General features: G+C 45.5%; 1 protein-coding gene across 1 annotated transcript; it reads left to right on the top strand.

Moving 5' to 3' along the window:
- Window positions 1-408: 408 nt before the first annotated feature.
- LOC119647172 (protein lethal(2)denticleless) lies at window positions 409-15,708 on the top strand. The gene is made up of 5 exons (XM_038047978.1): window positions 409-538; window positions 12,861-13,045; window positions 13,111-13,243; window positions 13,354-13,673; window positions 13,793-15,708. The coding sequence occupies exons 1-5, from the start codon at window positions 496-498 to the stop codon at window positions 15,380-15,382; spliced, it is 2,271 nt and encodes a 756-aa protein (XP_037903906.1). The 5' UTR covers window positions 409-495; the 3' UTR covers window positions 15,383-15,708.
- The last annotated feature ends 464 nt before the right edge of the window (window positions 15,709-16,172 follow it).

Raw genomic sequence — 16,172 nt, 5'->3', positions numbered from 1 at the left:
CACATAGATATACCCTTAAGAAGTGAACATGCATTTCAATAAATCATAAGAAGCTGAGTTAATTGTGACCAAGATACCAAGAGCATTACGTTCTAAAAAACTATTCTACCCAAAAGTGGAGTTAAAAATGAAATTATTCTTCAGAATCTATCGTTAATGTTTATGAACATAGTGGATACGTTGATAAAGCAACATATATCATATATTTGAATTTGTATAGCCAATGCATAAGAAATCTTCAATTAAAACTTTCAGCTCAGAAACCGACCAACGGCCATTTCGACCGTTACATAAATGTTCGTTACAACTATTAATGCTGCTCTCCAACTTCCCTCGCATTCATGGTTACTGCTTCCAACTCCACTCGAATGAAAACTGTCAGTTTCGCGCCTTCAAATATTTTCAGTCGACTGGATCAAAATACGACGTTCGCACCTGATATTATGGTGCATAGGAATTTCTTTGCAGTGGAATTGACTCAAGTGTGACGTGAAAATGAATCGCCTTCTATCATTTTTCGAAAGACAACAAGGCATTTGTAAGTACCAATTACTCATTTTAAAAGTATCTGCATTAGTTTCGGAGAAATTCGAGGGCAAAGTAAGGCCAATGCAAGTAAACATAAATCATCGCGAATTTCATAACTGGCGATATTCCCGTCCAAATTATGAACGGGAAATGGTTTATTGCGTATTTTCATTGTGCATTTGTTTGATTAGGTGGGCATAATTTGCGTTGCGTGTGGTATTTAGATAAGATGAAGATCGCGGTGACATTGCAAAGCCGGTTAAAGCGCGCGCTCGGCTGTTCCCAGACGTCAGAGTTTTTCGCGGGTTTTCAAAAGGCGCGCGAAGACGACGATAAGGGAAAATGCACGACCCAGGTCGGATTGGACCGTGATTAAAGTTTCAATTGCCGCCAATGAATGGGCGGGTTATTAGCGGTAATGAGGTGGTGCCTGGTGTTTACTACGAGTTTAACGAACGGAATTATTGGGAAATGTCTGCAGCCAGGCATTGGCGCGACCTAATTAATTTTGCCTGGAAATTGCTTCGCTTGGCGAAATTGTTCGATTTGCATGCGATAGTTTCGGCTAATTATGCACACCTCATGTGCTTGAATAGCTCATTCGATGCAATGACCTCAGCTCGGTGTTTTGGCGGGCTTTGTGCTGATTTATTGGTATTTCTGGATAATCATTTCAAAGTTCAATGGTGGTGGATATTTTGTGGAAAGTTCGGGCCCATTTGCGGACTGAGAATCTTTCAAGCTTATGGTTGAAGTCACAGACTTGTAACTAGATGAAGTGCGAAAATAGGACTCTTCAAGGAAGTGAAATCATCTGGAACGGGTCCTAACCAATTTTTCGAACAAACCTTCACAATCTTCCTTATATTGGTCGATTGATCGCTAGAACAGCACTTCTATTTTGGCGCGCTATAGTGTTCCCATTGCACCGGTGTGGATACAATCCTAAGTAGTTTGAGAAATCATTCAAAATGAGGTTCCACCCAGAATAAGGGGCAATTTGCTATTGCCGTCCTAAATGTGTTGCTCACCCCCAGTGTCATTGGATGATAAGCAAGATTTGTCAACAATTATTTCCGTATCGTTGCTAATGCTCATGCATCATACCCAAGGCTCCTAAAGTCGCGCGGATCAAATATTTCTTCTTCGACATCGTGATTTTAGCCTTGCGAGTTGGGACTTAAGGATATGCTGAAAGTCTTCCCTGTTTGTTGTAAAAGGCGACTAAAAAAATAGAAATTTGTGGGTTGGCGAACTGCGAGACGTTACCCTCGGTTGGGGAATGACCTGACAACTTTCGGCTATCAAAAACGGCTTATGATTGGTTTCTGGAATATGTGCACATTTCTCGACAACGATGTCGAGGGTCCCCAGAATGCTCGCTTCCTCCAAATTGAGTGAGAATTCCAACAATGTAAACTAGGCCTGAAGGAAGTAAAATAGTGGGACTTTGAAGAGTACTTAATATCGGATTGTTACTGACGACTACCGCAAAGCGTGCTCTTTTGACCTGGGGGCCGGTTTCTGACAGACTTCTGACAGGAATATTCCGATTCAGTTAAGGAGCATCCCATTCCAGGGCAAAGTGAAAAATCGGCGGCGTGTTGCAAGACTATGACACGGTATTCTTTACGGACGGATCAAAGATGGCCTATGGAGTCGGCGCGGGTGTTTTCTCGAATTCACACGGTGTATCCAAGTCGTATGGTCTCCCAGGTTTCGCCAGTGTATTCCAGGCGGAAGTGCTGGCGATATTGGAAGTCTGTCGATGGCTGGAGAGTGATTCGAGCCCCAAGCGTAACATAGCCATTCTGACCGACAGCCAAGCGGCCATCAAGGCCTTGTACTCAATGACGACATCCTCCCGGCTGGTGGGGCAGTGCAGAGACGCGCTCAACCATCTGGGCGGCACGCTCAAGGTCATTCTCCTCTGTGTTCCCGGGCATAGGAACAGAGGGGAATGAGCGGGCTGACGGATTGGCTAGGCAAGGCTCTGCTCTTTGTATTCCCTCGGCGAATACAGTCGGTGTTCCGCTGGCAGCTGTCGGGGCCGGAGTCTACTCGCACTACCTAGCAGCCGCGGGCCTGAGATGGTGAAGGCCTACAAGCTGTGCCAAGTCAAGGAGAATTTGGCCCGCTTATAACATAGCCCGATCACAAGAGCTCCTGTGCCAGACGCGTGCAAATGCATTCAAGATTACGGCAGTCTGCACGGGGCATTAGCCCATAGGGGATCATGCCGCTAGGCTCGGCATACCCTACAACTCGCATTGCCGAAGCTGCGGAGAAGGAAGGGAAACCCTCATGCACTTTGCGATTGCCCAGCTCTAGCTAGAGTCAGGCTGCGGACACTGGGTAAACCATTGGGGATCTCAGAGAAATTTCCAGCTGCAGGGTCGGAGAGCTGCTTTCCTTCGTGAATGCTACGGGCTGGCTCTGAAGATCCGAGCCGGCTGGACTCTGCTTTCCTGCTCCCATAACAACGGTCACGGTCTTAGGAGTTTGTGGCATCAAAACGGCACACCAAAGCGCTAATTGGGCTCCTCGGAGCGGCCACTGATACCTACCTACCCCTAAGGAGCATCACAATCGCACAGTGCTATGCATCTTCCACTATAGTGGACAATGATGTTTTATACGAGCAATTACAAGCAGTTCAGGAGAGGCTTGCAAACAAGTGACGAGGAAAGACGATAGCGATAAAGGCAGAAGGTTTGTGGATTTCTGTTGTTTTTGTCGCTTTGTCGTTGGTGGCACATTGTTTAAGCACAGAGACTGCAATAAGATCAGTTGGGTTTCAACTAACTGACTCCGTACGAGCAATTAGATTAATTACTTTACGATCAGCAGTAGATGTAACATTTGCCTTCCGGTTGTGTGAAAGAAGAGAGGCGCTGAACGGGGTCCCAAGTTCAACAGTGGCCGCTTATACGATCCATCTGTCGTTGGATAGTGGGAGAGCTAACTTGTTAATTGGACGCAAATAACCTGAGTAAACCTCCTGAAAATATCGATGAGCCTTGGGCAGCTGTCAAATGGGTTTTTTTCTCAGGTGGGAAGGGATCGAAGGCTCTGTTTGTCGCTGTGAGCAATGGCGAACTCCGAAACCGTGCGAAACCCCGGGAAGTTCAACGTAACCTACGCCCTCACAAGAGGAAATATGTTATTGCGCTAGTCAGGGAAGCGATAGCTACCGCAAATTGCATTGATTCAATATTGAAGGAAAAGGTAAAAGGAAGGCTTCACTACGGTGCTTAACCGAATCAAATCCAGTGAAATGTCGCTTCTCGTGGACAAAATGACTCACAACCGTAACATGCGGACACCGACTGCTTCTCCAAAGAAGAGAAATCATCTCGTTCATCAATGCACTCAAACTAAGTAAAACCACATCCTAGGAACCTAGACTTTTCCCAGGGAGGGCAAAAAGGGGATCATCGTTAAGATTCGAAAGGAGGGTATCCGTCTGGAGTGCGACAATCAGGGGAAACTCTTCGTGCTATTAGCTAAAGTTATCTTGAAACGCATCAAAGAATACCTTGAAAGTTTGAATGACCGACAGTAGACTGGTTTCCACTCTGGATCCTCCTGCATCGACCATATCAACCCCCTCCGGGTAATTTTCGAACATTCCGGGAAGTTCAGATCTTCGCCTCGCCAGTTCTACATCTATTTCGTAGAAACTAATAGCTATTATCAAAGCGACGTATGATGGCTTAAAATGTCACATGTTGCACTGAAGTAAAATTTCGGAGGAATAAGAGTTCCAAAGTTGAGTTCGATCGTGGCATCCTGCCACCGATATTATTTCTTACTTTTATCGGTGATGTTCTTCATGCATCCTTGTTCGGAGGAAATGGAGGAGTTTGATGGACCACGAAATATGCTTTTGCTTTGTCTAAAATCTGGAATCTGGATCAACACCAAGATCAAGAACTCATCCACGTTCTCCGGACGCATACATGAAAAATCTCACCGATAACAAGAAGAAGAAGCAACGGAACGGAAGAATGCGGCATACCGAGTAATGTTGCATTCTCAAAGAACGCGGGCACGCGCAGAGACTCACGAATTCTATCGAGCGGAGAAGTGACTTCACAGACGGAAAAAGGAAGCCTGGGAGAACCAACAAGTCTGTGAACTTGAAAAGTACAGGGAGCAACCGCACCAGGCGCGGAAGTTATACCAACAAGTCAGCAGGATGAAGCCTTATACACCACGATGATCATCATGCCGAGACAAAGAGGGAAATCTGATTTCCGACAGAATGGGCATATTGGAGCAATGGGTTGAGTACTTTAATAAGCACCTGAACAACCAGAACATCGGCGAGTTGGAGGTCCTGTCAATTGAAGACGACAGACAAATACTTCCACCACCAAGTATAGGAGAAACAATCCGTGCAATTCATCGGCTTAAAAATCATAAGTCGTCAGGCGTCGATGGAATTACAGCCGAATTGATTCATCAACTTGTGGCCAAGCTATGGGAGAGCGAATCAATGCCTGACGACTGGCAACAGGGCATTATCTGTTTCATACATAAAAAGGGAAATATCACACAGTGCAGCTCTCCGCTGTCTTGCTAGGCCGGATGGCCCCATACGCTCAGAACATCATTGGCCCATGCGAAAGAGGTCCAGGCAATTCAACAAAAGATCCGATTTTCTCTGTGCGGCAAGCGGTAGAAAAATTGTTGGAATATGGACATCAGTTGCACCATCTTTTCATCGACTTTGAAACCGGCTATGAAAGCATAGCCAAGGTAAAATTGTACACGGATACGAAAGAATTCGCTATCCCGACGAAATTGATCAGACTGACTAGGCTGACTCTGATCAATGTGCGAGGCCAGATAAAAGCAGCAGGATCACTATCAAGACCATTCGACATCAATAACGGTCTACGACAAGCGGATGCGCCCTATCATGTGTGTGTGTGTGTGTGTATGGTGGGGGAGAAGCTACAGCTTCTGAGCACTCAGGCCGTGTTGGCCCATTGTACTCGCCTCCCCCGTCTAACGGAATATTCCGGATTCGTTAACGTATCGCAGGATTTCCGTTAGTGGATGTGATGCTACCCGTCGCAATTGGAGGACATCGGCACCAAAGATCTGATGTCTGATGCGTCCATAGGCGGGGCATTCACATAGGAAATGCTCCGTGGATTCCGCTTCCTCATTACAGGAGGGACACGTATCATCTTCGGTAATTCCTATTCTGAACATATGCCCAGCTAGTGAATTATGGCCTGTCGGAATGCCCACAATACACCTGCAAGTCCTCCTGCTTTTCGACAGGATAAACTTTGCGGTACGTATGTTGGGTTCTGGCAGGAAAAGTTTGGTGTGTCGAGCAGCATTTAAGCTCTGCCACCTGTTGTTATGTCAAACTTGTTCCGAGTTTTTGAAAACAGATTTAGCCAATGCTACTGATACCCCAATTGCTGGCTCCGGTCCCGGCATAGGGGAGATTGATCGCTCTTTCGCTAAAGCGTCCGAGATTTCATTTCCCTCTATGCCACAGTGACCAGGTACCCAGAGTAGTTCCACCGTATTGAATCTAGACATAGAATTCAAACGGTTTCTGCATTCCTGAACGATTTTCGAGGTGATCAAAGGACTGCTCAATGCCCTCAGTGCAGCTTGACTGTCACTGCAGATTGCGATGCGCCTGCCCTTCAACCGCTCGTCAATCAACCAGTTTGCCACCCTTAGGATCGCATAAACTTCGGCTTGAAAAACCGTTGCATATTGTCCCAAAGGAAAAGCCCACTTCTCGTTTTTATTCGAGAGGTAGACTCGGGCTCCAGAACCCTCTTCTGTTTTTGAGCCATCGGTGTAGACGACTTCCGTATATCCCGCCACGCATTCCTCTGGGTCTTCCCAGTCCTCTCTACGCTTCAGGGTAACTACATATCTTCTACCAAACAGATGTATGGGGGCATGAGAATCGGAAGGCATTGTAAGAACTGGATTTAGTCCTCCCAATAACTCTTCCAATGCTCTGTGCCCCCCACATCCGTTGTTTTCCCATAGATCTAATCGAATTAGCCTATGAGCTGCTCTCATTGCAGTGCTTTGAATAAATATATCCAGGGGCTGCAAATTGAGTAGTGCATTCAGAGCTGCGCCGGATGTCGTGCTCATGGCACCAGTGATACCCAGACAAACAGTTCTTTGCAGTGCGGCTAGTTTACGGTGAAAACCTTTTTGTCTCACCTTAACGAACATCGGCCTAATGATGGCAACGTATATCCACATTACCACATGAGGCCGGAGTCCCCATGTCGAGGCAAAGGTCCGTCTGCACTGCCCATAAGCTGTGAGAGCTCGTTTCATCTTTACCTGTACATGGTTGTTCCAAAGAAGTTTTTTATCTATAGTGACCCCCAGATATTTCACTTCTTTAGAGAGTTGAAGGGTAGTACCCCTCATCTCAGGGAGACAAAGTCCATCCAGTTTTCTCCTTTTTGTGAATAAAACTATTGTGGTTTTATTTGGATTAACTGACAAACCATGTCTAAGGCTCCAGCTGTCTATCAACTCAACGGCACGCTGTGTGTTCCTACACACCGTTCCAAGATCCCGATCAACAGCAAGTACAACCACGTCATCAGCATAAGCTTGAGCGTGTATTGGCAAATTTTGAAGTTCGCAAAGCAGTGAGTCGATCAGCATACTCCACAGAAGCGGCGAAAGCACACCTCCTTGGGGGCAGCCCTTCGTCGCTTCCGTAGTCAGGTAGCGATCGACCCCTACCTCAGCGCACAACAATCTTTGCGTTAGCATAGCATGGATCCACTTAATTAAAGCATCATCAACACCATGCGCTCTGGCGGCATCGCAAAGTTTTTGAAAAGGCGCACAGTCAAAAGCCCCTTCAATGTCCACGAACACCCCCATCGCGTACTCACCATTCAAAGTTGCATCCTCTATCTTTGTGACCAAAGAATGAAGAGCAGACTCACAGGACTTTCCTTGTTGGTAAGCATGTTGGTTTTCACTAAGTGGGTGTGACCTAAGTGCGTTTCCACGAATGTGACGCTCCACCAGTCTCTCCAAACCTTTCAGCAAGAATGAAGTCAAGCTGATCTGTCTGAAGTTCTTTGGATTAGAATAGTCATCTTTCCCAGGTTTCGGTATGAAAACTACCTTAACCTGTTGCCAAGAAGAAGACACGTAGCCCAGAGCAAGACATCCTCGAAAAATATTTCTTAGAGGTCGCTCTAAATGCTCCATACCCTCCTTTAGCATTGCCGGATAGATGCCATCCATGCCAGGTGCTTTGAAATGTTCAAAGGACAGTATGGCAGCTCTCACCTTTTCATGGGTAACAACCGCTTTCGCAGTGTTCCAGTTCCCCTTGCATCGCTTACGTGTTGAAGGGGTTGCAAGAACCGTCAACTCTCCCCCTACCACTTCTCTCACCCGTTCTCCCGGGTGGTGTACTTCCAGGAGGGTCTGTACTGAGTCCAGTCTGGAGCTCGTGAAAGTACCGTCGGGTTTTCTAAGAGAATCCAACTTGGCCGACTCATCCCTTTTGAGGACTCTGCACAGCCTTGAAGTCTCCCTTTCGCCTTCCAGTTCCTCACAGTACGCTCTAAAGGAGTCTCGTTTCGAGCACCTCACGAGCCTCTTATATTCACGTTGTGAGTTCCTGAAATTTAACCAGTCTTCGTCCTTGTTACTTTTGCAAGCACGATTTAGAAGTCGCCTGGTTGATTTCCTGAGTTTTTGCAGTTCTCGGTTCCACCAAGGAACCGTTTTACCGCTGTGGCCTCGGAAAATAGGACAAGCCTCTTCATAGCACTCTAAAAGTGTGCCGTTCATAGTTTTCAATTCATCTTCCAGCACCAAAGGAGTCCTTAGTCGCCTAGGGAACTGTACTTTATTGCCAAGAAGTTCATTGAACTTTGCACTGCAGACTGTTCGCCCGCAATAGTCAGATTGAATTCTAGATATCGGTGATCTGACAGTGAGACCTCGTCTAGCACTCGCCAGTGTGTAATCAACTCTAACAATTTTGGGGTACAGATTGTTAGGTCACTTACTTCGCTTCTTCTCGGTCCCACGAACGTAGGGGCGCACCCCACGTTTGCAGTCATAAGACCAGCTGAAGTGATGAAATCAAATAGCTTCTCTTCTCTTGGATTGCATTTGCTACTGCCCCAACAAATATGTTGAGCATTCGCATCGCAACCTATTAAGAGTTCGAGACTACTTGATTTTGCATACGCCACCAGATCCCTAAGTTCTTGCGTCGGTGGAGGATACAAAGAATCATAGGGTAAATAAGCGGAGGCAACTATGATGTTTTTTCTCTCGCCATTTATTTGGTATTGTATGATGACCGTAGCTAAGTCCTGGGAACAATATTGTCTCAGCATAGTTGCCTCTAACCGTCTTGACATCAGGACGCAAGCTCTCGGTCTTATGGATCTTTCGTCGTAGAAGATCCTAGCCCCCTTTACTGATCCAATGCCACAGATTCTGTTAAATCGAACCCACAGTTCTTGCACCAGAAAGATATAGGGGAAATCCTGCAGCTTTGTCATTCTCACTGCCAACAGGTAGGAGGGAGCTTTGGCGCGCCCTATCATGCGTCCTCTTTAACTTGACACTGGAGAAAGTGATCCGTGATGCTGAGGTAAATGCAAGGGGTACGATCCTCTTGATGTCCACCCAACTACTGGCCAATGCTGACGATATCGACATCATGGAAAGAACGACCCGAGATGTACTAACTGTCTTCATCCAGATCGAGCAGGCGGCGCGAGATCTTGGGCTGCACATCAATAAAGACAAGACAAAATATATGGTGGCAATGTCAGCACCGAAAACCAACCAACCAACATCAAATCGCACTGGTCAAACGGGAAGAATAAAGATAGAAGACTATAACTTTGAGATCGTTGATAATTTCTCCTATCCTAGGGTCGAAAATCACAACCGATAGCAGCTACAGTTGTTGGCAGCCAACAGAGCCTATTTCAGCTTACAAAGACTGTTCCGCTCGAAACGTCTCATCATAGGGTCAAAATTCTTACTGAACCAGACAATGATCTGCCAGTCCTCATGTATTCCTCGGAGACTTGGGTTGCAAAGACTTAGCCGCGTTCGAGAGAAAAATCTTCCGAAGAATTTTTGGCCCCCTACATGAGGATGGACGATTCCGTAACCTACATAACGACGAAATCTATGAGCGATACCATGACCTTCCGGTTGTGGATAAAATTCGGCTCAATAGGTTACAGTGGGCGGGTCACTTAATCCGTATGGATGAGGATGATCCCACCCGGAAAGTCTATAAGGGCAATATCTATGGTAGAAAAAGAAGACGAGGCAGACCTTTCCTAAGATGGAGCGATGGCATAGGTCAGGACGCCAGACAGCTTTTAGGGATATTGAATTGGTGGACCTCGGCGCAAAACCTAGACCGGATACCGGTTGTTGCGCCGTTGATGATCATAACAAGAAGAAAGAATGTCGATGATAAAATCTGGAAATACAGTTGCCTCAAAATTAAGTTGAAAACATTTTGTGGTAATGTTCTTCTTGTGTTACTATCTGAGAGTAACACATGGAAACTAGCCTCCTCCAAGCCTTTTAAGCACTTTTCTACCGCGTTTCATCGGAGTATGCTGGTCTGATACTATTTCGAACAAATAATTTGGTAGTCGCGCAAGCCAGTTACCCGTGGGCCATGTGATCAGGAGGCAGAAGTGGCAATAGATAGGTCACACTAAGGGCTCGTCTGATCTTTGCACTAACAAAACCCCAAGACTGATCAGGTAGGATGAACACCAGGTGAATGAATGAAGAGTGTAATTCGGAGTTTGGCACGCAAAGGTCAAAGTGTTCTGCCGCGTTCGGCGGAAATTGACGATATTGAGGTAATCGTGGATAAATTTACAGCACTCGAAGTATGCTTCTGCTGGAAAGGTTTAGAGCATGTATCCTAGCCAGAACGAGTCGGCTTATTTTTTTTTTGTATTCGGATCTGAATTCCAGCGATCTAAAATTTTGTACCCAGGAGCAGAGGCCGTGTGCTTACCTGGCTCACGATCCATCAGCGCTGCCGGAAGTATTACAGTATCTGGCATCTACCGTCTTTTTGAGGAAAGCCAGCCTGGGCTGCGATGCCAGTGCGAGCCACACACTTTGAGGCAGTTCGAAAATCGACGAAAATTGTAGCTTCTTTCCTCGATTTTATTATTAACATAGAACTTTTAGTGTGTAACAGGGCAGTGCATCAAATTTCTACTCCCCGTTGGGGGAATTGTGATGGCACTTTCTGGGTAAAACACTGATCAGAGAATCTCTTCGGATTACAGTTGGGTACTTTTCAATCTGAATTTTGCTTTATAGTTTTCCCCCATTTTCTCAAACTCAGGACTGGGGAAATTGTGTATGTGTCTGGTCCGGCAGACAAATTAGAGTCAAAGGCCGGCGCTCTGTAGAACGCATTCAAAATAACCTTTAGAGTCTTGTGCCCGCGAAACAGGGCAAAAAATATTGCCACCGTGGAAGAACGAAGATCTGTATAATCTCAGGAAACTGGCCAGGGTGCTCTTTAACATCCGCTACAAGCACAAATACTGGTGGCTACACAAGGACCGTCTGAAGAGTTATAAAATCGACCGACAGGATTGCCAGGAACCTGTTTTAGCAGGACTTTTTTCAGAACATTAAAAATATCAGCAATTCTGTGAAACTCATTAAAATTAGGTCAAAAGAACTTAGGAACCCAGCTGTTCTTAAAAAGTCGGAGCGCATTTCCTGGTAGCGTACATGCCCCTCGCACGTGGGGAGGAGTGAGTCAGAATCATGCTTCAGAAATACCAAAGAAGGATTGTTTTGTGGCTTGTGGAGAATTATTGCAGCTTTCGTATTGAAGACCTAAGAATGGAGAGGTCGCTCTCTCCAAATTTCGGCATGCCTACCTCAAAGGCAATCCACAGGGATCGCCCTTTACGAGGTAATTAGTGCGACGTACCTTAGTTGCCTTCCTGGACATGGAGTGCTACGTAGATAGCAAAGTCATTAAAGAGACTCTAATATGAATAGGATTAGAGGAGTGTCTTACACAATGGATGTTATCTATGTATGCTAAGAATCAGAATTGAGGTAGCCAGCTGACCAGTATTGTGAATAGATAGACGCCCCGTTTTGTGGTTGTTTCTCCAGTGCTCTGTTGATAACCATGGAGGAAATTCTACGACAATGGGGCAGAAGCGGGATGAAGATGGTGCCGTATGCCAACAACCTAGTATATTAATGTCTGGGATATTTCCCGCGAGCGCAATGCTGACCACATTGCCTCCTGGTGTACCGTTACGGTCTTGAATGAAGTGCTCTAACACACTTCAAGGCCCTGATCATGGGTTGTTGCGCCAACGATTATTATTATTATTATATTATATTTCCCGCCGTTATCAGCAAGATTATGAAGGGCACGTTAGGAAAGGTATGCCTGTAGCGTAAATCGAATGAATATGAATCTACTGTTATTTACCGCCAAGACAATGCGACCTGACCTTCCGCGGGTAAGTGGATACCTTTACCCCAATGCGAGGTATCTCGTTTAGAACCTGGATCCTATGTTTAATTGGAAATTAAACATAGAAGCCTACAAGAAGGTCATTGCGAGGAAATGGGGTTTTTAGAATGTACACAGCCGTGGTCCATCCCATTCCAATTGTCTGGTGATTGGGGCTAACCAGGAAATATAAAGAACTGCGTGTGCAGGTACTAGTAAGGTCTAGCAGTCCTGCTCGGACCTTTATATTAAATACGCGCTAGGAACCGCTAGTATATTCCAAGCAAAGATATTGGAGGCCTATCGATAGCTGGGTCCTGATGTGAGTCCCAAGTGTAGCATAAACATTCTGCCTTATAGCCAATCCGACATTAAGGCCTTGAAGGGTGGATCCTACTCGGACTACTTGATAACTGACTTTCGATACCTGAGCTAATCAGATTACAACCTGCAACAAAAATCGACCACGAGAGCTTTTTGGGCCAGGTAATCGTAAAAGCCTATAGGACCCTACGGCCAGCCTCGGCATACTCTACAATTAGTATTGTCGAAAGTGCGAAAAAGAGAAAGGCTGTGATTGCGCTCTAATTAGGTAAAGAATTCACCGGGGACCTCAAAGGAACCTGCTACGAAAATCTGAGCCGGGTAGGTTCTACTCCTCTTGTTCTTCACACAGCAATCGCGGTGTTAATAACGTGCGGCACTAAAACGGCGCTCCAGCTTTGTCAAATATTTTTGAAAAGTAGCACTTATCATTGCATGATCAATAATTATTTTATTTATTTTTTTGCAGCCAATGACTTGACATATGACTTTGCCCTACAACGACTTTGTGTAGCAAAGGAAGACAGCTGGCGTGGTATTCAGCCCTCACAATATGGATCAGACTTCAACCCAGAACCTCCACTATTTTCAGCCAAGTTTGCAAACTGTGCAAACTATAAACACATTTTAGCTTTAGCCAATGAAGATGGGAAGGTACGTCATCTAGATCTTAATAGTCCGAATGAAATCGGGACTTAATTATTCTGGAAACCTTTCAGATTGCCCTTCAGGACACAACTCGCAGAAATGACAAAGATATGGAGCAATCTCTTCCCGGACAACAGTGTCATTACAATGCAGTATTCGATGTTGAATGGGTTCCCGGTCAAATGAAATTTGTTTCAGCTTCCGGTAAGTCGTTGATAATACTTTCACTAAACGATCATTAACCATTTTGTCGCCTTCATTTCTTCATTCGTCAATCATTTATTTTACTCAATATCCATTCTCTTTCCCTTCAGGTGATCACACAGCCCGTCTATGGGAAATTAATGAATCAAATATTGTTGCATCGCGAGTTTTTAACGGACACACCAGGTCGGTGAAGACGGCGGCTTTTCGGAAAATGGATCCTGCCGTCTTTGCGACGGGAGGACGGGACGGTGCAATATTAATTTGGGATACAAGAGCCAATTATAACGCATTACCGCGAGCGGATAATTGCATTTACAGTGGACATGCCGGTGGACCTGGGACTCCTGTTTCGAATAAGAAACGCACAAAGACGCCAAAAATTTGCCCAAACAGTACCTCGAGCAGTATTACGGGTTTAGTTTTTCAGGTAAGATATCGCAAAGACCGTGTGGAGTTTATTACCTAATCTCAAATAGATTTTACAACAAAGATACATTCAATGCCTGCTTTGATTTTACACATGAAATATTTTTTTCATTATTACAGGATGACTACACTTTAATATCCTGTGGAGCTGGGGATGGTATCATTAAAGTGTGGGATCTTCGTCGCAACTACACATCCTTCAAAAAGGAGCCTTTACCAAAGTACAGCCTACCCTACGCCGGATCGTCTACTTTCAAAGCATTCACAAATCTCCTGATCGACGAGGCCGGCACTAAATTATATGCAAATTGTATGGACAACAAAATCTACTCTTACAACCTCTCATCATACTCAACCAAACCCACGCAAACATACACAGGATTCCGAAACAGCACGTTCTACATCAAGTCTGCACTCAGTCCAGATGGAAACTACTTAATCAGTGGAAGCGGAGACGAAAAGGCGTATATCTGGAATGTGAACAGTTCAGAGCCGTTGGTGGCACTCACTGGCCACACTGTGGAGGTCACTTGTGTGGCGTGGAGCGGGGCCGGTGATATGCCAATCGTGACGTGCAGCGATGACGCCAGACACATGATCTGGCGAATAGGACCGGAAAAGATTGACAGCGACGATAAGCTTAATTATCGAGGACAAGCCGAGTATTGCGAAAAATACAAGAATCTCCATGTACGGGACCGATTGCAGGCTCTGGAACATACTCCACGTTCACTGCGACGTCTGGTGGAACGTAATGAAAAAACGCCTACTACCGTTGAAAAACTCTCGCTGAAGCGACCATTCAGCGACGTTAGCAGCGATCCCGAGACTGATTCGGGGAGTGATCAGAAGCGTCCGCACTATGAACTAAGTAGAGGTCGTCGCTTGTTTAGTCCGTCCACATCCCAAGGATTCCGCAACGTGTCCCATGAACCGAGGAGCCTTACTAGCATAATAGAGGAGGAGACTGAAAAGGTGGTTTGTCCAGTTTTAGCTAGCCACCCGGACGATAGCAGTAATCAAGAGAACCCGCCATTGCAACCCATTAGCTGTACCAGTATAAATTCCAACTCGAATAAAGTTGTGTCCCCGCTTAGCGAGCGAACTGTTTTCAATTTAAACCCCAAGGAAAATAGTCTCTTGATTCAGCGTCAAACTCTGATGGAGTCGACATCACTCGCGAGCACCTCTTCAATTCTGTTCTCACCTACATCAAATCTGCCGAATTATGTGATTGACGGCGAAGCACCGCATCTGCAAATCATGTCCCCGAAACGAAAAATCAAGGAAAAAGTGGATTGGCTAACTAAAATCCGCAAACAAAAGCTAATGTCCAGTCGGCGTCCTGCAACAACTTTCACAGACAAATTGCATCCAACAGCTCCTGGCCCTGAATCACACTTAGAAGAGAGTGAAATCGGCTCGATGGAAATGTGCACGTCGCCGCGACTTCAATCCTTACGAGAGGCAGAAGACTCTAGTCCTAGATCACACGCCACGCCCAAGCGGCGGTCTTCACGATCGAATTCAAATACAGATTTGCATAGTCAACCAAGAACTCCGACAACCGCACGGCGGAATAGTGAGACATCGATTCTTCGGTTCTTCTCGATTCTATCTCATTCGTCCCAATCAACTTCTAGAATCCAAACTACCAACGTGACCAGCTCTCCAATAACCACGGCACCGGCGACGGCAGTCAGTAAATAGCATTCGTCGTTAGTTTCTCTGAAATGTGATATTGGGATGAGTGGATTAGATTCGGCATCCTCTTCGGGTGTTTGCTTGGATACGCTTCATTCACTCATAAGTCAGTTCACTCAATACCTTGCATGCCACCAATTTTGTATGATTTTGTGGAGTTGCCACTCAAAATGACGCTTTGTATAAAATGTTCGTGTAGGATAGTAGAGAATACTTTAATTTCGTAATGTATAAGGTTAGGAGATGTAAAAAAGGAATGAAGACTGCCATATGTGTTATGTATGTCTTTTAAAAAAGAGAAATACAAATTAGGTATCTGTTTTTTAATACAACATGGATTTTTTCTTACCATTCGGATAGGATCTGATCAATTCCGACGCTTCACGTACATTAGCCAACAACGAGGAGGGCGTAGCTAACAAATGTCCACATGGAGGTTCTTGATTTCGCCGGTTAAAATCAAAATTAATAGTCCAGTTAGTAGTATCTAATTTTTTCTTAACATCAGAATCTTAACGTTCATCTCGTCACGTTGCTCCAAATGCGACAGGAAGGTCTGATTTCATCGTATTCGTCGCCGAGGCTCTAAATCCCATTTCGGACGTTGCCCTACAGTATATCCTTGTTTCAGATATATATCATCATCATCGGCGCAACAACCAGTATTCGGTCTAGGCCTGCCTTAATAAGGAGCTCCAGATTTCCCGGTTTTACGCCGAGGTCCACCAATTCGATATCTTTAAAAGCTGTCTGGTGTCCTGGTCTACGTCATCGCTCCATCTCAGGCAGGGTCTAC

This window comes from Hermetia illucens, chromosome 1 (assembly GCF_905115235.1).
Source record: "Hermetia illucens chromosome 1, iHerIll2.2.curated.20191125, whole genome shotgun sequence".
Taxonomy (NCBI): Eukaryota; Metazoa; Arthropoda; class Insecta; order Diptera; family Stratiomyidae; genus Hermetia; species Hermetia illucens.
The sequence above is the reverse complement of the archived record's forward strand: the minus strand, read 5'-3'. Positions and strand labels throughout refer to the sequence as shown.